At 54.0% G+C, this 21,043-nt stretch overlaps 1 protein-coding gene across 4 annotated transcripts; it reads right to left on the bottom strand.

Annotated features, from left to right (window-relative positions):
- Window positions 1-561: 561 nt before the first annotated feature.
- Window positions 562-18,503, bottom strand: RRBP1 (ribosome binding protein 1). 4 transcript variants are annotated; one of them, XM_042051770.1, is made up of 22 exons: window positions 17,779-18,502; window positions 14,613-14,761; window positions 14,283-14,405; window positions 13,342-13,494; window positions 12,732-12,850; window positions 11,796-11,949; window positions 10,000-10,138; window positions 9,477-9,664; window positions 9,276-9,313; window positions 8,024-8,114; window positions 7,305-7,397; window positions 6,863-6,955; window positions 6,680-6,760; window positions 6,498-6,587; window positions 5,984-6,076; window positions 4,972-5,043; window positions 4,692-4,787; window positions 4,149-4,232; window positions 2,530-2,613; window positions 1,961-2,059; window positions 1,364-1,507; window positions 562-1,105 (listed from the first exon to the last, which is right to left on the bottom strand). In XM_042051770.1, the coding sequence occupies exons 1-22, from the start codon at window positions 18,458-18,460 to the stop codon at window positions 1,067-1,069; spliced, it is 2,904 nt and encodes a 967-aa protein (XP_041907704.1). In that variant the 5' UTR covers window positions 18,461-18,502; the 3' UTR covers window positions 562-1,066. The 4 variants fall into 4 exon arrangements, with proteins under 4 accessions (XP_041907704.1, XP_041907705.1, XP_041907706.1 ...); XM_042051771.1 differs by lacking the exon at window positions 2,530-2,613 and having other exon boundaries at window positions 14,613-14,791; window positions 17,779-18,503; XM_042051772.1 differs by lacking the exon at window positions 1,364-1,507 and having other exon boundaries at window positions 14,613-14,791.
- Between the last annotated feature and the right edge of the window lie 2,540 nt (window positions 18,504-21,043).

Here is a 21,043-nt window from a genome sequence, read left to right as displayed (position 1 = left end):
CAGCAGCTTTATTGTGGGGAGACAGCCACCAAGCTGTCACGTGGCCTCTGCCATTTCCTAAGAAACCAGCTCAAAAATAAAAAAGGAAAACAAAAGGAAAGAACAACAAAAGAATGAACAATTGGAAAAAAAAAATAAAAAGGAAAGCCACAAGAAGAAAACAGAGGACTGGAGAGCCTGATGGTAACTGCGGGCCACCACCACACAGCACCCACAGGGACAGATTACAGGGGAGCACTAGGTTTTAAAGCAAGCAGGAGGAGTGGTCCCTGTCCCCACCATGCCCCTACTGCCATGGCAAAAGTGTCAATCCCTCTGCCAACCCCCACACAGGGAGCCCAGCCCTGGATCATCAGTGGGAAGGAATTGTTTCTCTCCTTTGCCTATAGTGGATCAAAACCAGGGGATGGCTTCTGTGACATAACAAGCAAGGGGGGAATAAAGAAGATGTTCTTGGCCAAAGCAGAGTCCTTCTTCAGTGACCCCAAAACCCTACCTGGCTTGCAAATTTAAAAAACCCAATACAAACAAAACCCCAAGAAAAACAAAGCAAGGACAAGCTCTTTTCACTACATCATTTTAATTGCATCGACACCCAGAAATACACGTGCCAAGAGCCACCCATCCAAGAGGGCATCCTTCCATGGTGGGTCTTACTTTCACACTCCTTTCACTCAAAAAAAAAAGGAAAGAAAAAAACAGAAAAAAGAAAAAAAATATAATTGCACTGGTTGATGTACAAACGCAGTCTTCCCTTTTCACACGTTGGTGGGTTCTGCTGGAACAGGAGGGTGAAGCCCCAGCGTGTGCCCAGCATGGCCACAGCAGCTCCCCAGGAAACGAAGACTTGTACAAAACAGTATGAAGATTTTCTTACAAACTGCAGTGTTTACTGGCTGGTTTTTGGGGGGGGTTTTGTATGTTTTCTTGTAAGTTTCAAAACTAGGTTTTGGGTCGCTAATGGCTTGGTATCTTTTATCTACAGTAAATTCAGCATAAATTTTTATTTTTAGGAATGTGTAAGGCATTTTGGTAAGTTTACTGTAAGGTCCAGGGTGAAGACTCGTCAAACTGAAGTCCCTTCCTTTGAACTGTCCTCTTTCCCCTGGAGAAGGAAAAAAGAAGTGGGTTACTCAACTGGCTCAACCTTTTTCTCATGGCAGCTCAAGCCCCAAAGCATTTCACAGATGGGGCAGGGAGAACTTTGACCACCATCTCATGTGATCCCAGGGTTTCCCAAAACCACCCAAATGGTTTCTGGCAGCAAAGGCCACCTTGCCTCCAGTTTTAAACCCCTGCCTGGTGCACACTGCCCCATGGCCTCCACCAGCATCAAGGGGAGGGCCATGGCCACCACCAGTACCGTTTCCTGAAGCTGTTCTTTCAACTTCTTCACCATTTCTCTCTCTTTGGCCAGTTGGTCCTGGGTAACCTTCAGTAGCTCCTGTAGTTTGGTTGCTGCCTGGCCCAGGTCCTTTGTTAATTTTTTTTCTTTTTCAAGTCTTTCCTACATGGCAGTCAACAGAAGGCATCTGCCTGAGCCTCCCTTTGCCTGCTGACCTTCCCCCCTTCAAAGCACCTCAGGCCACCTCAGGCCTGCATCAAGCTGTCTCAGTGACCACAGGCCAGGGGAACACCTACTTCCCTCCTGGACAGGGAGAACAGGCATCCCCCAAAGCTACAGCTCTCTCTGGCCCCCTGGAGATGCCATGGGCTGAGACTGGATGCTTTCCCAGTGTGTGAAAAGCCCAGCCTGTGTGTGTTTGCTCAGGGCATCACACTTCTCTTGGCCTGCAGGGATGCAGTAGCTGTGACCCTGCTGTCCTTCAGCCACGGTGGAGCTCTCAGCCCTCTCCTGCAGGGTAACCATGGGCCTCACTCCTCCATCCTCAGAAATGATAAATCATGCCTTTAGTCCTGCTCGGACATGACTTTTGCTGTCATAGCACAGCCAAATCACCTTGAGATGTTGGGCCTCCTCCCTGTCTGAAGCTGCTGCATGTTCAGCCAGTCTCAGCTTTTCCAGCTCTGCTTGCAAGCTGCGTGCTAAGCTCTGGGCCTGCAAAAGGACACACTCAGTAAGCACAGAAGCCAACGGCATCTCCCACACATCCTGCTCCAGCCATCCCTGAATGCCCTCTGGGTGTGTCCTGCTGAAGAGCTGGGTTGTACAGGCACATAAGGCATTGCTTATGCTGATACAGCTTCCACCAGGGAGATGGCATTTCTCACCAGGAGCAGCAGGAAACCCAGCTAAAGCCCTTAACCCTCAAAGCAAAAACCTGGCACAAGACATGGGGGCACTGGGCGAGCTGAATTTGAGGGGCCAGTGATGCCACATGGCTTTAGCACAGCAGCTCTAAGAAGTCCTTCAGATGTGGGAGGGAATGTCTCACAGCCATGTCTGAGGTGTGGACAGTGATGGGGAAAAAGCCTTCAGATTAATTCTTCAAATTAATTCTTGGGCTTTATTAGCAGCCAAGAACCCAGGAAGGCTTTGCAAACCCTGGTATCCTCGCCCACACCCACCTCCTCCAGCTCCCGTGCCAGCTTTTGCCGCAGCATTTGCTCCTTCTCCGCCAGCATTTCGTTCTGCTCCAGCTGGGTTTTCAGCTGTGTTGAGAAGAGGGGAAAACACCCAGAAATAAAATTTTAAAAAGACTCACGAAATGAGCTAGCAGGGACATCACCAAGAGAGCTGGGCTGGACAGAAGAAATAAAAATGGAAGCATTCACCATGGCACCAATGGGCAATAGGTACCAGCATCCCCCCTCTGCTGGGAGGTTGCTGATGGGGGGGCCTGGGGCTTGGCTTAGCACTAGTAAATCTTGCTTGCTCCTCAGGCAGCACCAGCTGGCATGTGGGATGAGAGGCACCCCATAGAGAAAGATGTGCCTGGCAGGCTCCCATGACTGGGAGAAGGCTCCACAGTTAACAGGATTAAAAGAGAAAGAGCACTGCCACTGGCAGAGATGTCAGCCTGGAAGGGAACAGCTGCTGCTAATGCCCTCAGCCCAGCTCCAGCAAGATTTATGGAGCCTCTGTAATCCTAATCCCCACTGGCTGGGAAGGGATCCCAGCACAGCTCTGTCAGGGTATTGTCCCCTTCCTCTGAGGAGACCCAAGCTCTGAGCCCCACAGGGCACTGTCACATGGCAGTGCTGGCCCAAGGGCTTGGAGCATGTCCTGCCTGCATCCCCCAAACCTTGCCAGCCTGGTGCCAGGACAGAGGGCTCCCAAGGGGAACAGCCTGGTGAAAGCTGGCTGCTATATTCCCTATGGGAACAGGATCCATGGTTGATTGGGAGAGGCGGGGCTGGGCTGGCTGCCCCCAACACAGGGTGGGACACAACACAGCTGTGGCAGCCCTGAGCAGAGTTGTGTGCAGTTCTCCATGTGGTGAGAGATGGTGACACAGGCCAGGGACATGGTTAAGGGTCAGAGCCTCCACAGGAGTGGTCTCACCACCCCAACCTCGAGGGGTGCAGGCTCACTTGGCTCAGCTTGTAACCCCACTATTCTCCCTCCTGTACGTGGCTCTTCACCTCACTCAGCTGCTGCCTGGCCTGAGGGAGGAGCAGCAAGCAGCAATATCTCTGTGCCACAGCCTTCACACGACCCACAGGGGCCTACAGGTAAAGCCTGCCAGCTTTTTGGCTTGCACATGAGCTGGAATGTTTGGAAAACCACCTCGGTTTCTGCCAGAGCAGGACAGTGGTACCTAACCTGGGCAGCTGGAGGCATGACAGCTCCCAGGGGTGCAGAGCACCCACCTCATCTGCTCTGGGATGGATGGACGGATGGATGAACACACAAACCCCTGCCCCAGAGTGGTGGTGTGGTGACAAGTGTCCAGTGGTGGGGCAGCTGGGTTTTTCTGCTACACAGCAGCTTGAGCAAGCCTTGCTGCTCTCCCTTGCTTCTCACCCCCATCACCTCCCAATCAGGAGGAAAGACAGGCAAGTAAAAAATCTCCTTCTGGGTCTCAAGCACTGCCTCTGAATATGTGGTCCCCACCAGGCTTCCCCATGCAATGGCTGTGCCTTCCTGCCCTCCCTCAGCCCCACAGGAAGGGTGCTGGCCCCACAGCTGGTTTGCAAACCAGCCCCAAGGACCCAGCAGGGCATCTCCCAGGGTCCCTCCTTACCAGGGCCAGCTCCTTGCTCTGCTTCTGCGTTTCAGTCTTTGCTGCCTCCAGCTCCTCCTGGGACTCTGACAAGAGCTGCCTCAACTGTCGAGGAGGAACAGAAAGGAGAAAAAAAATAGTCCTTTTATGCACTTGGTTTTGGAACTCTTTGGCCTAAGGAGGCTTTTTTATGATGCAACATCTCAAAGAGGTCATGGTGGCATCACGTGCTGATCTGCCTGCTGATGCCTGCTCAGAGAGACAGCCATGGGACAGGCCTGTCTCACCTGAGCCACAGAGACCACACGGGCCACCTGGGAGCAGCAAACAGCACCTCCATACAGATCTCCCTGACCCATCACCTTGCCCATGGCTCTCCTGGCTTTAGGAGTCTGCAACCCAGACTGGAGCAACCATCTCCATCTGTTTTCTCCTTCTTTGCAAAGCTGCAGATCCCTGGGGCACCTCCCAGAATCCCAGGGCACTCCTCAAATCCTCAAAACGTGCATGGGTGGTGAGTCAGGGTTAGAAGAAGGTGAAGAAGGCAGCAGCCACCACACTTACGGCTCCAACTTCTTTTGTGTAGTTCTGGCGCTCGGAGCTGGCTGTCTCCAAGTGATTTTCCAGTTGCGTTTCCAGAAGAGAGGTGTATTCCTTTAACTGGATTAAAAGAGAGGAAAGCAGGAGGGGGTTGATTGCTTGAGGTCCAACACATCCCAAACATCCTATGGTTAAAGCCTGCCCTCCCCAAGGCAAGTCAGGAGATGGGGCCTGACTCAAGGCAAGCACAGCGTGCGCCTCTCTGGTACCCATGCAGAGACCTCCCCTCCCCAAAAAACCTCACCTGATCTGTGCTCTGCAGATCCGCTTTCAACTTCTCCACCATGCCTTCCAGGGATTTCAGCTGCAGGTGTGACTGAAGCAGAAAAGATCAGAGAAGGACACTGAGCACCTCTGGCTCAATCAAAAACTGGCTGCTGCTTCACTCCCACCTCATCCTGCACCCATCAGGTAGAAGTCTGACATCCAAGGGGAGCTCCACAGAGGAGCTCTCCTTCCCAGGGAGGACGAGTCTAACACACACATGCAATAAATCGTGGAGCAAGGCAACAGCTCTTGCCTGCAGTGCTTCAGGTGGCTGCAGTCAGGTTTCAACACCCAAGAAACCAGCAGCAGACTCAGCACAAGCTTCCTGCTGAAAGCAGTTTTTGGTTTGGAAGCAGCAACTTTCCGATGAGGTGGCATGGACTTCATTATTAAGAGAGGCCAAGCTGCCAGAAAAAGCACTTAAACCCGGGCTGGTTTTTTAAAGACTCCACAGATGCTGAAGTTTTTGGAAAGGAGGAATTCACCTCCTCTCCACCGAGAGGCAGGATTGCTCTGGGAGCTGCCCGAGGCACCAGGCGTTCTTCTCATCACGTTCTTCCCATCACGCACACCATCAGCAGCCACGTCACCCTGTGCAATCCTACACCAGCCCTCAGCAGTGCTGGCGCTGCAGGAGCCAGCAGCGGGCTGAGAAATCAAACATCTCTTGTACAACCGCTTCCCCACCTCCCTGCAGCCCCAGTTAACGCCAATACCCCACGTGATGGACAAGGAGCAGCCAGACCATGGAAAATAGCTTAATCTCAGTTCTGCATTCAAGAGGGAACATTCTACGTGAGGTGGGCTTTTTGTCAGCTGGCTTGGTGACAGGAGGGGTAGATTTGGGGAGAAAAGAAAGTCCCTGTGTCTCGGTGTTCACAGCTGGCAGGAACGCTTAGGATCATCAACCAATTCATAGCCAACAGATCCCCTTCTCCTGGAAGTCCAGCTCCAGGAGCACCAAGCCCAGGTGTGTCACCAACACGCACCTTTTGGAGCTCCTCTTCAGAGGCTGTGAGCTTTGCCTTCCACACTTGCTCCTCCTCCTCCACGCTCTTCTGCAGGTTTCGCAGCATCCCTTCCTGCAGGCAAAGCCTCAGCTGAGCCCAAACCTCCTCCAGCCCCCACCGGGCACCGAGCAGTGCAAGGGCCAGAAGCCTTGGCATAGCCAAAGCCTCTCCAAGGATTTGAGGCAAACAACAGGTGACAGAATGAGATGCCTCAGGTGGGGCTGGGGGCTCCTAATCCTTGTTCTGGCTCAACCACCCCTTGTTGTGTCTTATCCCATCACCACCAGCAAGGTTTCCAACACACTTAGGCTGAAGAAGAGCTCTAGAAACTCACATTTATCCTGTTCCTCTGTCTCACTGACAAATACTCTGCCCCCCCAACACACCAAGGGATGCCCACCCTGAGCTCACAGGCAGCCTGGGTTGCCAGGAGACCTCTCCAGGGAGGAATTTCCAGTGGGAAACCAACACAGTGCAAAGAGCAGGAACTTACTGTCTCTGCGAGGATCGTTCTGTACTGCTCACATTCTGCTTGTAAAGTGCTTTGCGCTTCCTCTGCCTCTTTTAATTTAAGAGCTGAATCCTAAAAGGAGAGGGAAGGGGAGAGAGATGAGGAGAAGGAACATGTGACCCTCCAGCATTCCCTCATCCCTCCACTTTCCAGCCTTCACTTACTGATGGCTCCGTTGTGATCATCTGCTGCTTTAGCACACCCACGGTCTTCTCCTTAAACTCCAGCAGCCACGTGTCATAATCCTGAGTTTGGAAGAAAGAGAACAAGGAAGAAGGAGGATGCTTAGACATCTCTCCTTCCCATGTAGAGGAGGTTCTGGGGGGGGCTGAGGAAGCCTGTCCCACCTGCTGTGAGGACATGGTGACTCCGGGGAGGGCGGAGAGCAGCGTCTGCTTGGTTCGTGTCTGGAGCGCGTCCAGCTGTTGGGCCAGCTCTTCCTGAAAGAGGGACAAACTGCAGTGGATGGAGGTCCTGGGCACCTGCTGGCCAGGGTGACAACACTGGTCCTGCTTTTCTGTGCCTACAGGGCTGGGGAAACCAGCCAACACAGAAAACTGCTGATGCTGCGAACCACAAAAATGTCACTTCCAGTTCAACCACCTTCCAGGCTCCCCAACCGTGACCAGTACCAGGGGTGCACTGCCCTCAAGAGAAATTCTGGAGAAGCTTGCAGCAGCATTGGGCCAGCACTGCTCCTAAGGAGGCAGGCAACCCGGGGCAAGCCTCACTGGTGCCTTGAGGAAGCTGAATGTTTCCCTTCCAACACCAGGGAAAAGCCAGGCTCACCTTTGCTTTTGTAGCAGCAAGCAGTTTTTCCTCGCACGCCTTCTCCACTGTGGTCAGCGCTTCCATTGCCTTCCAGTTCTTTTCCCGAAGGTCCTGTGGAGACCACACAGAGAAGGCAATAAGCCACACACCGTGTCAAGGGCCACAAAGCTGCTTGCTGGCACTGCAGGGGATTTCAAAGCCTCTGCCTAGGGAATTGGGTTTGGTCAGGAGTTTTCCATCCCATGCCCACATGCATTCCTTTCTCCCCCATCTTTCCAGTGGCTCCACACACCCCATTGCTCTGGCAGTGCCCTGGAGGGAGCAGGCCGCAGCTGGACGGGGCAGGAGCTCCACAAGCATGCTCAGGATGCCTGCAGGGGACACAGGCCAAGTGCAGGGATGCAGGGTGGCCTCCACAAAACTGACACCACCTTGCAGTAGAGGGATAAGGAGCAGAGGAGCAGGAAGGTGTGAAGGAGCCTGCTCAGGGATTGCTTTGGCCCTACCAGGGTAGGATCCCTCTGGGTTACCAGGTCCTAAATCTCCCAAGAGAACACGAGACAGACATGCCAGCTCAGGCAGCCCACCAGCTCCAGCTGTACAGCCTGCCAGTGGTATTCCTGTTCTCTGGCAGATGAGGCAATGCCTCCAGAGATCTGTGGGGCTGAAGAGCCCCTGGCTACACCCCGGAGCCATCAGCAGGTGACCAAGATGGGTGAGGTCTGTCACTCACGTACGTTGTTTTTCACCTTCTGTTGCTCCACTGCCTCCCGCAGCTGCGTGGCTTCCCTTTCCAAGGCTGAGAGCTGGTTTGTCTTCTCCTGGAGTCTGGAAGGGCAGGATGCAGGAGTGAGCCTGAGCAGTCACCTCCCTCACGGGCAGCAAGCTCCCGAGATGGAGACCACAGCCCTTCCTATTCTGGTCTGCTCTGGGATCTACACACAGCAGGAGGAAGAGGGAGCAGGACTAAAAACCATGCCATGGCAATACTGGAGTGGGATCTGGTTTTCTACCCCCTTACCAGCAATAACAATCAATCAAGTAACTGGCTGGCTGTACACACACAAAAAGATGAAGCAGCAACCTGATGCAAAGGCCAGGAATTCCAGCTTGCACAACTGGGACTGCTCCTGTCCATGGCTCATCAGGCTGAGAGAGCCCACAGCTCTGCATTTCAAAAGTATCATCCCACTATATTGACTAATCCTAAATGAGGGCTGCCAACTTGATACCAGAGAGCTGCAGCTTCCCTCCACACCCTCAGATCCCCCACATGCCCTGAAAGGACCCCCAGTTTGAGCAAACCAAGGTTCAGGCTGTTGAGAAGAACTACACAAGTCTCTTGGGGTCCCAGGACAACTCAACAGCTGCCTTCCTTTACAGGGATACTGGATGCTTGCTGGCAGTGGGGGCATCTGAGAAATCTTAACCCCATGCAGAGCCTGGGCCTTATTGGAGGTGCCCAGCACATGCTCAAGGAGCAACAGACAGGACTCAAGACATGGGAAACTCCAGTTAAATGCCAGGAAACCTTTCTGTGCTGGGGTGCAGGGGAAGAGGTTATCAAACACTGGAATAGGGACCCAGAGTGCTGGTGAATCTCTATCCTTGGAGATACCTGGAAACATTTTAAAAAACCTTCCACTGGTTGGCCCAGCCTTGAGCAGGGACTTGGACCAGAGACATCCCACACCCAGCACCAACACCAGTAGAACCTCCTGTTCTGTGGGACTGGTCAGATTCCACGTGCCTGCCAGCAATTCAGTCCTACTTCAGAATGGACTGGCTGTTACATAGGGCCAGCAGCAGAGCAAATTAACATTTTAAACAGCACTGCTGGCCAGGATTGACCTTGACTTCCCAGCTGGGCAGCCCCAAGCCTGCCTGGAAGGCAGGAAGCCCTCAGCCACAGGCTCAGTGCTCGAGAAAGCCTGGGACACATGGACAGCAAGCTGGAGGTGCCACAGCAGGATGTGCACCTGGACCCACCTTGACTGCAGCTGCTTCATTTCTGCTTCATTGGCTGCCTGGAAGAGAGAAAGCACTTTGATTACCTGCCCCAGGCATGTGATGCATGTCAGTCCTTTCAGTGGCATCCCAGAGAGGATCCCAGAGCAAAGACGAAGCAGGGATTGTGCAAGCAGTGTCGCCCACTCCCCTCCTCCCACCCCAATTAAATGAGCACACAACCTGCAGGTCTCTGTCTTTTTCTGCCTCCCGCATCTGTCCTGCTTCCAGCAGAGCTTCGATGGACTTGATCCTCTCCAGAAGCTTTGTATTCTCCGAGCTGGCATCCTGCAGCTTCCCTTTCACACTGTCCAACTCCAGCAGCTTACTTTTAACCTCTGCCTCAGAGCTCAGCAGCTTGGCCTGCAGTTCTGTTGGAGGCAAGGGTGACAAACAGGGTAGGGAACGTGCAAACAAACCTGGAGACTCCTTACCCTGCTCTGATCCAAGCAGGATCGTAGCCAAAGAAGTTTTGGCCATGGGTGCTTTGAGGAGGCACAGAAAGGGCAGGCAGGGATGCAGGACAGCACAGGAGAGAGGCATTGGGAGTAACATCCTGGGATAGAACCAGGGATCAGCCCATGTCTTGCTCACACCAACACCACTCATCCCTGGATCTACTTATTCTGCCCCAGCTGGCTCCTCCAAGCTCTCAAAGTCTCCAGTCTGCCCCAGAGCCCTCCCCATGCTGATCCCAGCTCCTCACCAGCAATGCTCTGCTGCTGCCCTTTGGTCTTTTCTGCATCTGCCAACAGGCTCTTGTAGCTGCTCTGGGTTTTGCGGAGCTCGTCGCTGACCTCGTCCAGCCTCTTCTGCAGCATCACCTCTGCCTCCCGTTGGTAAGCCTGCACAGCAGGAAAAGAAGGTTTCCTGGAGCGTGACAGACACCCCAGCCGATTTGAAATAAAGCTTCATGTGTCACATAATCCTGTTTTTAAGCTGTGTTTTGGGGGAATAAAGTCACCCTTCCCCCCCCCAGCTCCCGCTGCGCAGGGAAGCACCCTCATGGTTTATCCCGTGCCAGCCCTCATGTTGGGAAGTAGACAATACCCAAATGTCTCGGTTCTGAGCCAACTTCATGGCCAACCTCTCTTTTGGAGAGCTCTGAAAAACCTCTCAGAGCCCTGGTTCAAATCGCCCCAGCCCAGCAGGGAGAGGGGCTGGCGCGGGGCTTTGCAGAACAGAGACACCCAACCACGTTTCCACACGTGGAGGAATTTTCTGTGCAATTTGGGCCAGGGAATACTTCTATTTTTCCCATCATACAAAGCAGCAAGGAAGAGGCCTAGCCAGGGCAGGCATTTTGAGAGGGAAGGCAAAGGAGGAGGAGGAGTTGCGGCTTTACAGGTACAAGTGGCACCCCTGCAGAGGGAGAAAAATTGCTTTGCAATGGCAGGGACAGGACAAGGTAAACCAGGAGGCCTGGCTCTGTCCAAGGGATGCTTCCAGCACCACCTGGAAAGCAGAGCTGCTCTGTTTTTTGTGGATTTGACTCAGTATCCTCAGCTCAGAGCTCCAGGTGTTACTGTGGAACACATTCTCCCTAGCACCTTCAGCACATGACTTTAGAGTCTTCCAGCTAGTGTGATTTATTTAATTAGCATTAAGGTGTGCAGCAAGCTGACAGGCCTGGAGTTCTCCCAAAAGCATGTCTAGGAACTTCTGCTTTGAGCCAGGAAGGCAGCTCCTGCCTTCACACCAGCTGTGTGCTCACATCACTCTCCTTGCTCCTCACCTGCAAAAGCAGCAGGAGCCAAATGCAGCCCATCCAAAACAGATTCACATCCTCAGGCACACAAAAAATAAAGAGCAAGGATATGGAAGGCCCCTTGCTCTAGGAACTCCTCTACAAAACCATTTTGGCATGTGCAGATAAAGGTCTCCTCCACCACAGCCCCTTCTTGAAGAGGCCAGAGCAATTCAGAGACCACAGCACATTCCTGAGGACATCCCTCACTCTGTCTGCTACACTGGGATTAATGCTCCCAGCCCATAGCTTAGCAACATCCCAGCAGGATCCCAGCAGGAGCACTGTCAACATCCCAAGAAGATGCTCTTCCCTGTGTGAGTCCAGCCTGCCTGCCAGGAGCACACCTCTGTGTGCTCAGAGGCTCTGCTTGGGAGGTGTCCTTTCAACACCCCTGAAAACCCCAAACCCAGCCACTCCCTGCTGGCAACCAAAAAAAGCCACGAGCTCCGTCTCCTACACCAGAGAGAGAGAGCAACAGGCTAAAAACCATCTGAGAGAGAGAGCACCTGCAGCAGAATGGCTTCAACCAGGGCATCCTGCTCCCTGGGCTCTGCTGGCAGTGCTGCACAAGGGGCACACTGATGTGACAAGCTAATGGGGGGAGAGCAATCAGGAAGCCTGCCAGGCAGCTTCCTTCCCACCCAGGGACATTCATCTCCCTCCTAGCCCTTCCCATGGCCAAGTGCATGGATCCCCTGCCATCCAGCCACCCATCCCTGCGAGGGGAGCGCGTTTGCCGGCGCCTGCCTGACCTGCAGCTGCTCGATTCGCTTCTCCGAGGCCGCCGCTTTGATCTCCCAGCTCTTCCTCTGCTGCTCCTCTTGCTGCAGCACCTCCGACTTCTCAGACAGCTCTTTCATCAGCTTGCTGCACTCCTGCCTCAACTTGGCCAGCTCAGCATTTTGCCTGCAGCAACAGAAGCAGGGTTACTTCAGCCCACAGGCCAGCCAAGCCTCTCTGGTGTCACCATGGGGGAACACATCCTCCCTCCTGTGGGCCTGACACAGGACCTGACATGGTGAGCTTTGTTTGCCTGTTTCTAGGACATTCCTGGTCCTTTAGGGAGGGGGTGGAAAGAGCCAACAAAACACTTTAGAAAAGTCCTGTTTCAGTCACAGGAGACATTCCTTTCTTATGAAGTAGAGGACACATGGATCTGTGTTCCCAGACACAAGAGGAAGCACTACAGCTGGAGCCTACTCTGTAATTATTTGCCTGCTGTTAATCACCAGTCATTTCAGACTGTCTATAAAAAGGAGTGTGAAATTCTTCTACCTAGCTCCTATTTGTTCTGCACACATTGGGCTGAGCTCTGCTCTCTGCAGCATCACTCCCATCAAAGAGCCAGCTGCATTTCTTCTCAAGTTTGAGAGTATGAGCTCCCCTGTGGGGGAAAAACACCACAGTGCCTTCTGATCCCCTCTCCCTGCTCCACTGCCTGTTGGTTCTGGCATCAGCACAGGTGACCCCAAAGGAGAGAGGGATTCCCTGCCCTTTCACTTGGGAAGAACATCCTTGTTTCTCCTGGTGCACCCCCAAGAGCCATTTGGCAAGCTCTTCCTCCCTCATTCCCTCCTCTTCCTCCAGCTAGTTGGGGTGTCTGTAGAAGTACCTTTGAGAAAGGGGGTGGCGAAGCCAGGGAGTGCCAGAGGGCAGCCCCAGGCTCTGCCCCCCCACCCCAGCCTTACTTGCTTTCCATCTGGCTGGTAGCCTGGTTGAGGGCATCCCTCAGGATGGAGTTCTCCTGCTGCAGGCGAGCCAGCTGCGTGTTGGGGCCGTTCTCCAGCTGTTCCTGCAGGGTCCGGATCTAGAGGAGCCCAAGAGGGGTTAATGCCACCCCCAGCCCTTTTGCTCCCCCTGTCGAAGCCCAGGAGATGAGCAGGAGGGACTGGCAATGCAGGGGAGCATCTGCTGATGCTGACAGCCCCCAGGGGTGTGACATCCCATGAGGATGCTCCCACGTGCCTCTTCTCCAAAGAGGCTGGGAGGGGGCCTAAAGGGGTTGGGGTAGGTATTTGGGGAATTTTGGGGGTATTAAGTGGGTCTTAGAGTGGTGTGGGGGGACTTGAAGGGGTTTGGAAAGGGATTTGGGGGAGTTTAAGGCGGGTTTAGGGGAGCCTGAAAGGGATTTGGGGGGGAACTTGGGCACCACGGCCCAGGAGCACTGCAGGTTCTCGCCCCTCCCTGAGGCTCTCGCCCCCTCCCTCAGCTCAGCCTTCTCCAGAAGGTGACACATGTGCCACCAGCAGCCACCTGGCAGCAGCAGGAGGCAGGTGCAGAGCATGGCCTGGGGCTCACCTTGCCCTGGAGCTGCTGGGTCTCGCTGACGTGGTCCTGGTAGCTGGCCTGCATCCGTGCCTGCACCGCCACGATCTCCCGCTCGCGGGCCAGCAGCTGCTCCTTCAGCTTGCCTTCCACGGCCACCGCCTTGGCCCGCTCGGCCACCAGCTCCTTCCAGGAAAGGAGGACCCCAGTTAGTCCTCAGAGCACAGGTTTCCCCGTTTTAAGAGGATGCGGCCTCCTGGCTCAGCAGACTACAAAGTTTAGCCCTTTCATTGCTGCCCCCACACCCAGGTACACTTAGCACTTACATTTCCTCCTGCATTTTGTTTTGGGCTCTGTGGCCACTGGATGCCACTGTTGTTCCATGTTGGGCCAGCTAAGAGAAAGGAGTAAGACAGCCTGGAATTTTATTTTCCTCCCCCAGGATATATAATATCACACAGCATTTGGGGCAAAGCAGAAAAATTAGGCAGATGGACTTGACAGCCACAAGTTCAGCGTGGCAGGGATCTGTTCTGCCTTCAACACCCAGAAAGGGAGGAGGCAGGGAGTGAGTCACGGAAGGGCACTGTAAATAGGATCCGGCTCCTTACAAAGGCACCTTCTCACCTCAGGGGATCTGAAACAAGGGAGGATTTGCCTTTCTCCCTGAAGGAGAAGAAAGCTGCAATCTCTTACAGAAAGGGTTTTCCCCTGCTCTTCCCATGGCTGCCAGCGGGCATTACCCTGCGGTTCTTTGGGCTGGCACCTCCCCAAACTGGAGCAGGCCCAAGAGAGGGGGGCAGGTGAGGATCTCCTCCCCTTTTTGGGAAGAAAACAGCCAACAGGTGAAGTGTCCAAAGAGTTCCTGGGCTTCACCTGCAAGGGGGCTGAGATGCGGGGAGCAGGAGGCACATGGAGTGCCACCACGAGCAGAGCCCACACTGGGGATGCCAGGAGGGCCACGCAGGGCTTACCTTGCTCAGCTCCCGCAGTTTGTTCTTGGCAGCAGCTGCATCCTCCTGCTCGGCAGAGAGCTGCTTCTCCTTCTCCTCCAGCTGGCGTTTCAGGACAGCAACGGGGTCACCCTTCTGCGTGGCCTGCCAGCATGGGGTGGCACATCAGTGGGGACCACCACCTTCAGACCCATCCCCTCCACCCCACACGCACAACATCCTGCCCTCTGCTCCAGGGGAAAATTCAGCCCCATTCTCCAAGACACCCTCAGGGCCAGCCTGCCTGAAAATGGGGTGCCTTCCCTCCCCTTGCACCTCCTGAGGCTCAGCAGAGCCCTGGCAGAGCCCTACCGTGTGCCAGGCGTCCTGGATGATTCCTGCTTTCTCCGTCAGGATCTCAATGAGCTGCTGGGCCTCCCCCTCACTGAACACCATGCTGCTGACCGTGGACACAAGCGTCTTGTAGGGCAGGTACAGGGCCCCATCCGAATCCGTAGGTGCTAGGGAGGAAAGGGGAGGGGTTGGGACTTCTGGGGACAACAGCAGAAATATGGTATCATCTCAGCTGGCTTCAACCCCACAACTGCCATCTCAAACCATCATCCACCCAGATTTCCAGTCACATTTGGTACCTCTCTGAGAGAGAGCACTAGGAGAAGCGCTGGAGATGACACCACACACATGCTCCTTGAGTCAGCTGTCACCTCTGCCTGGCTCAACAACTGGTCCCAGCCATCAGCCTCTACCAAACTGAGAGATTCTCAGCAGGAGCTGAGAGTGCTTTGCCAATGCCAGAAGGCTCAGACATGTTGGGCATCAGGAGCTGGACTGCACCAAAACACAACCTTGCTGAAGGATGTCACTCCACGCAGTGGTGCCGGTGACAGCGAGGTCATCTCCCACCTTTCACCAGCCAGGTTTATTCCAGCCCTTTGCTAAGGGAGCAACATTACTCCAACCCTTCCCCTACCCCTCTGCTAACCTGGGAAAGCCAGGGAGCATCAGGGACCATGATGCTGTTGTAGGACCTCACTGCACATGGTCACAATACCCAGAGGCAGTGGTTTAGGGGTTCCCGTACTGTATCTATGGCCCAGTGGGCTCATTTTCCTAGAAAATCACAGAAAGAAAAGCAGTTTGGAGTCCAGTAGCTCCAGAGCCCCTGAAGTCATTAACACCAGGGTCTCTTGAATACAAAGCTTTGGATGCCTCAAGCAGCGAAGTTCAAAGAAGGAGGAGGAGGAGGAAGTGCTGCAGGTGTTGGAGCAGAGATTCTCCTCTGGAGAATGGAGCCCATGCTGGAACAGGTTCCTCCTGAAGGACTGAAGCCCATGGAAGGCCCCACACTGGAGCAGGGGAAAGGTGTGAGGAGGAAACAGCTGCAGAGTGCGGCTGTAATAAACTGACCACAGTCCCTATCCTCCTGCATCACTCAGGAAGGGGAGGTAGAGGAGCCAGGAGGGAAGGAGTGAAGTTGAGCCTGGGAATAAGGGCAGGGGGGAAGGTGTTTTTTTAATTTTGTCTCTGTTTCTCATCTGCTTTAATTGGGAATAAATTAGTTTTCCCCAAGTCGAGTCTGTTTGGCCAGGGACAGTAATTGCTGAGTGATCTCTGGTAGATCCATTTGGGATGGCAGCGCCGAGCCCTGGCAGCAGCCGAGTCTGCGTCCCCAGCCGCAGCCACTTCCCAGCAGCACAGCCGGGCCAGCTCCACCCCCTTGTGCAACCAGGGCCCGAGGCTTGGCTCACACTTTCCTCATGTTGGCAACTGCAGGGCTGCAGGACAGCACACGGCATCCCCTGCCTCAGTCCTGCTGCGTGCAGGGACACGCCAAGCGGAATTCTGCCCCTCTCCAGGTGGAGTGGCGGGAGGGAGCTCTGGAAAGGGCAGGCACTGTGCAAACCCCACCTTGCAGCTGGCACACGGAGCCAGGGCAGCCTGCCAGGCTGTGGCACAGGGACACCAGTGCTGACACCGAGCCCACGTGCAGAGTCAGGAACCTCGCACCTCGCTGACGGAGCAATGGAACAAGGAGCAGCCATGTGGCAAAGCTGCCATGGGAAAGCACAGCTGGATGAGTGGTCTGAAGAGCCACTTCGTACACCCCAGGGGACCTGGGAGACATGGATGAAACAAACCACACAAGAGAAAAATACCCCAGGCCGCTCTCGTCAGTTTTGCCATCTGTTTCAGTGCTGAGGATGTGTCCTTGGACACTTTGAGCACCCATTTTTATCTGCCACAGGATAATTTGTTCCTTTGCATTTCAGGAGAGACCACGGCTGCCCACAACACGTTGCAAATCCCGCCGAGAGCTTTCCTTTGCAAAATCCCACAGGAGCAGCTAGGACACCACTCTTTGCTTTCAGGACATGCAGCATTCTCCTTCATACCCAAGGGGAATCTCAGTTTGGAGCAGCAAAAACCTCACAACTTAACAAATGCTAAAAGTTCATCTCCCAGCCACATTCCCTCAGCCATTACAGCTTGGATTTAGGACTGTGTTTTTCACATGGGTGCACACAACAAGCCAGTCACCTCCAGTTTCCCCAACACCACCCCTGCAACACCCTCCAGGAGCAGCTTCTCCAACTGTTTGAAACACCATCACGTGTGGATATGGCCTTTAATAAAATCCTTTCCTCAGAAGAGAAGATTCAAGGAGTTTAACCCATCTTTGAAACTCAGCAGCTGCAAATGTCCTGCTGAGTAGCAGGCCCTCTTCCAAAATGTGGGTGTGGGAACTGCCAGGCTGCACAGCAGGTTTGGATGTGCTGCAGAAGAAGGGATGCCTTTTAGTTTGGTGGGTTGGGGCTTTTTTTGTTAAAGAAGTGCACATCACATGACATCTTTGAGAACACCTGAGAGATTTCTCCCATGCGTCCACATGGGAACCCTTCTACAGGTCTGAAAGCACTCACATTTTTAGTGCCTGTCATTATCATTTAACCAAAAATAAATCCCAAACTGTTCCCACCGGTACAATGAGAGGCACAAACCCAGCTACAGAGCTGATTTTCCCCTCCGTACACCTTTTTATATTCTGCAGCATTCAGGACCACCTGATCTCTTCCATCTCTGAGTCAATCAAGTGAGGCATGACTGATGATGGGCAAGTTTTCCCTTCCCTGTGACAGATCCAAAGTCACTTCCCTCTAATTACTCTACGACCAATCCCCTGCAGTATAAAACTCCATCAATCCTCTCTCCTTGAAGAATCCTTCTTCACCTCCGCTAAAGGATGAGGAAATGCCAGCAGTGACCCAGCTCCATGTAAAAGTGTGGGAGAGCTCCTCTGTATTTTTAGAAGTCAGGGTTCTATGGGGAGAACACCTCATCCTGGCTTTCCACCCAGATGTGCAGCACCTTAGCAGCTGTCCCTCTCCCAGGACAGGGACATGCACCTCTCGTTCATTCCTCTGTCCAGATCCCACAACACAAATCCCAGGGGAACCTGTAACTCTCCAACACCTGTGTGCTGGACCAAGGGGATATAGGCAGAGGAATCTGGCCTTACCTGGCTCACTCTTCTTCTTGGATGCAGCCTTTTTCTTGGCAGGTCCATCATGCTTCTGATCCTCCTGGGCTGGAAGAGCCTCGGTTTTCTTGACGGTGACAGAGCTGATGACCGGAGCGCTTTGCTGAGTGCCAACTGGGGGCACTGCCACAACAGGCACCTCCTTAGGGGCCACCTCCCGGACCGGAGAACTTTTGGGGACGCTGACAGGGGCTGGAGCCAACACCGGGCTAGGAGCAGGCTCTACCTTTGCCACCTTCTTCTCCTTCTTCCTCTTCTCCTTAGGTGACGGAACAGGTTTCTCCTTTTCCTGCGGGACAACTGCCACTGCTGCAGCTGGAGTCTCAACTGTGACAGGCTCAGGCGCTACAGCAGGCTCAGGAACCACTTCCTTGGGAGGGTCCGTCACTTCCTGAGTAAGCTGCTGCTCTGGGATCTTTCCATTCGGTTTCTCTTCCTTTTTCTTTGCTTTTCCCTTCTTCTCAACTGGTTTCTCTTTCTTCTTTTTCTCTAACTTCTGCTGCTGGGTCTTCTCAAGCTCCTTGCGTTGCTTGGCCAAGGCTTCCTCGTACGACGTCTCCTTCATGGAGAAGGTGGACACCAGGAAGATCCCAATGGCTGAGATCACCATGAAGCCTCCAAAGACCATAACACCCAGCGTCTGAGGGTCGTACACATCCATCCTGCCTTACTCTTCTGTGCCTGCAAGACACCAGGACAACAGATAAGGGCAGCAGGGGAGGAAAGAAATGCAATGGCCGTTCTGAGCAGGAGTTTCACATGGACATCTGTGCAGTGGGAAGAGGAACACTCCAGATTCACACGACTCAGGTCGACCTGCCTGCACACCCCTAAGTTTGTGCTCCTCTGCCACGCTGCCCATGCACAGGGGTCCAGTTGCACCCCAGGGACTAAATTTCATCTCCAGAAGAACCAAAGAGAGGGAATTAAAAAACAGGGATGAGTCAGAGACAGCCACAAGCCACGTTCTTATGTCCAGCAGGGTGGTTTTGCATGACCCTAAGCCACATGTGCAGCAGTAAAGGAGCCCACTTTCAGACTGCTGGGTGCAAGCTGGCCAAAATCTGGGCTTTCCCTGGAGCACCTGGCTTTTTCATCAGACCCAGATGCACACCCAGGTGTCAGCTTTGGAGTAAAATATCCCCCTGGAAAAAGAAAAGCTTTGCAGCAGCCCTTCCCTCCTCCCTTTACCACCTGCACACTGTGGCACTGCTGCTGAGGAGCAGCGGACACCATACTGCCAGTCTGAGGTCTGGCAAGCAGTGTTTAGCCACACCTGGGGAAAGATGCTGCCACCCCCACTCCTCTTAATGGATACTTGAAGGCTGTCCTGCTTTTAAAGCCTACTTCTGTCCCATTCATGTGCTTCATCCACCAGGGCATTGCTTCCATGTGGCTCTGAGGTGACTCATGGCCTCAGATGCTGGTGTCAAGCAGCTAATCTGGGAAGGGACATCCTCCAGGAGCTGCCATGGCTGTGGTTCTCATCATTGTGAATCAAAACACAAAGAGCAAAATGCAGGAAGTCCTCAGCCACCAGGAGTTCTCATCCCCACGCTTAACTGTTGACATTATCGGAATTTCCTCTTCAAGGGGTTGTGGGTTGAGGAGGGAGGGAGGGGCTGGAAGGGGAGGAGGCAAAAATAAGAACAAACCTAAGGAGATCAGCATCTTTTCAAACCTCAGTGCTTGCAGGGAGACGCCTCGGAGGCCCTTCCTTTCTAAGAGCTGGAGCAGCAAACTTGAATCTGCAGCTCAAGCTGGGGACAGTGCAGTGAAAACTCATCTCCAGCACCCAAGCAGGGGGAGCAGAGCTGGGAGGAGCTGCAAATCTCCCACTGGAGACACCAACCTGCCTGGGGAAGGATGTTCTAACCAGCAGCCCAGCTCTCCCTGCCCACCTCTCCAAGCATCCCAGGTAAAGCAGCAGAGAGAGAAGCTGGCAGGCAGGAGGGCTGTCCATGCCAGCTGGAACCAGCCTCCCCTGTCAGGGCCAATTTTCTACCCCAGGGCACCTCTGGAGATCCCAGCTGATACCACAGGCATCACTATTACATCTACCCTGGCCATTTTGTGTTTAAATGGCCTCAGCCCACTCTATCTCAGCACATCTGGTGCCAAGTCATTGCCTTCCGACTTGGGAGCAGCGCTTTGGGATGGCCCCAACCAGGACAGACAGATAATTCCTAACCCACAGGGTGAAAACGACTGGATTTCCTCTCCCTGGCAGTAAATAAAAAGTAGGGCTGGAGAACACATACCCACAATCCTGTGCCGGGTTTAGCGCTACACCAAAGCACCCAGGAGCTGTTTTAGGGGCAGAACAAGGTGACCTACATTTCTCACCCAGCAACCCCAACATATTTGTAAAAACAAACCCTTTTTGACCTCACAGCACCACAGTTTCAAATCTAGAGAAAAATCTGGTGCTCCAGCTCGGGGCAAGGGCATCCCCAAGTGCTGACCAGCACACTCCAACCCCACCAGCTGGTACTGCCACCCTCAAAAGCAGCTTGATGGAGCTCACAGGGGATGGGAATGGGGGAAGAAATCCCAGCCTCCACTATGGAGGACGGATGAGAGGACAGAGGCAGGGGTGTGAGGTGGGCGAGCTGGCAGTGCTGGATGTGGCATCACGGCACCAGATCCCTGTGCCTGCCCCACACTTCACCCCACAAGACTGTCCCCCAGAAGCCCTTACAGAGCCCCATATCCTCTCTCCCTCGCAGAGAGCCTCACCCAGCCCCAGGGGCTGCAGTAAAAGTTGCCTGTACCTTGCCTCCTGCCCGGCTTTACAGCCAGGGTGAGATAAGGACGTAAATGAGCACTAAAGTCCTTCCTAGCGAAACAAAAGCACCCCAACAACCCCCTCCAGACCAAAAGCAATACAGGAACAAAGCAGCCAGAGCACTGAGGAGCTGTGGACCTGCAAAAGAGCCACGGCAGCAGCCAGAGCTCCTGCAAGCAGCTGAGATGCTCACAGAGGACATCCAAGCTCCCACTGCTCAACCAGGGGAGAGCTGTTCCCAAGGACAGACGTGCTGGGAGAAAATCCACAGGAAGGAGCGAGAGGTGCCAGCCAGGACTCTCGTGGCAAACCTTGGTCCTGCCTCAAAGCTCGCTCGTGCCCCGCAGCCCCGGTGCTGACTGCGAGGAGCGAGTTCTACCTGTAGGGCTCCTCCTGCGGTCGGGACTTGGCGCAAGCAGCCCAACAACCTGTTCAGGTAAGAGCCCATCTGTCCAA

The sequence above is a fragment of the Corvus kubaryi genome, unplaced genomic scaffold (genome assembly GCF_017639235.1).
Source record: "Corvus kubaryi isolate FWS band 111438036 unplaced genomic scaffold, C.kubaryi_AGA036_p1.0 76, whole genome shotgun sequence".
Taxonomy (NCBI): domain Eukaryota; kingdom Metazoa; phylum Chordata; class Aves; order Passeriformes; family Corvidae; genus Corvus; species Corvus kubaryi.
This window is presented reverse-complemented; position numbering and strand designations above follow the sequence as displayed.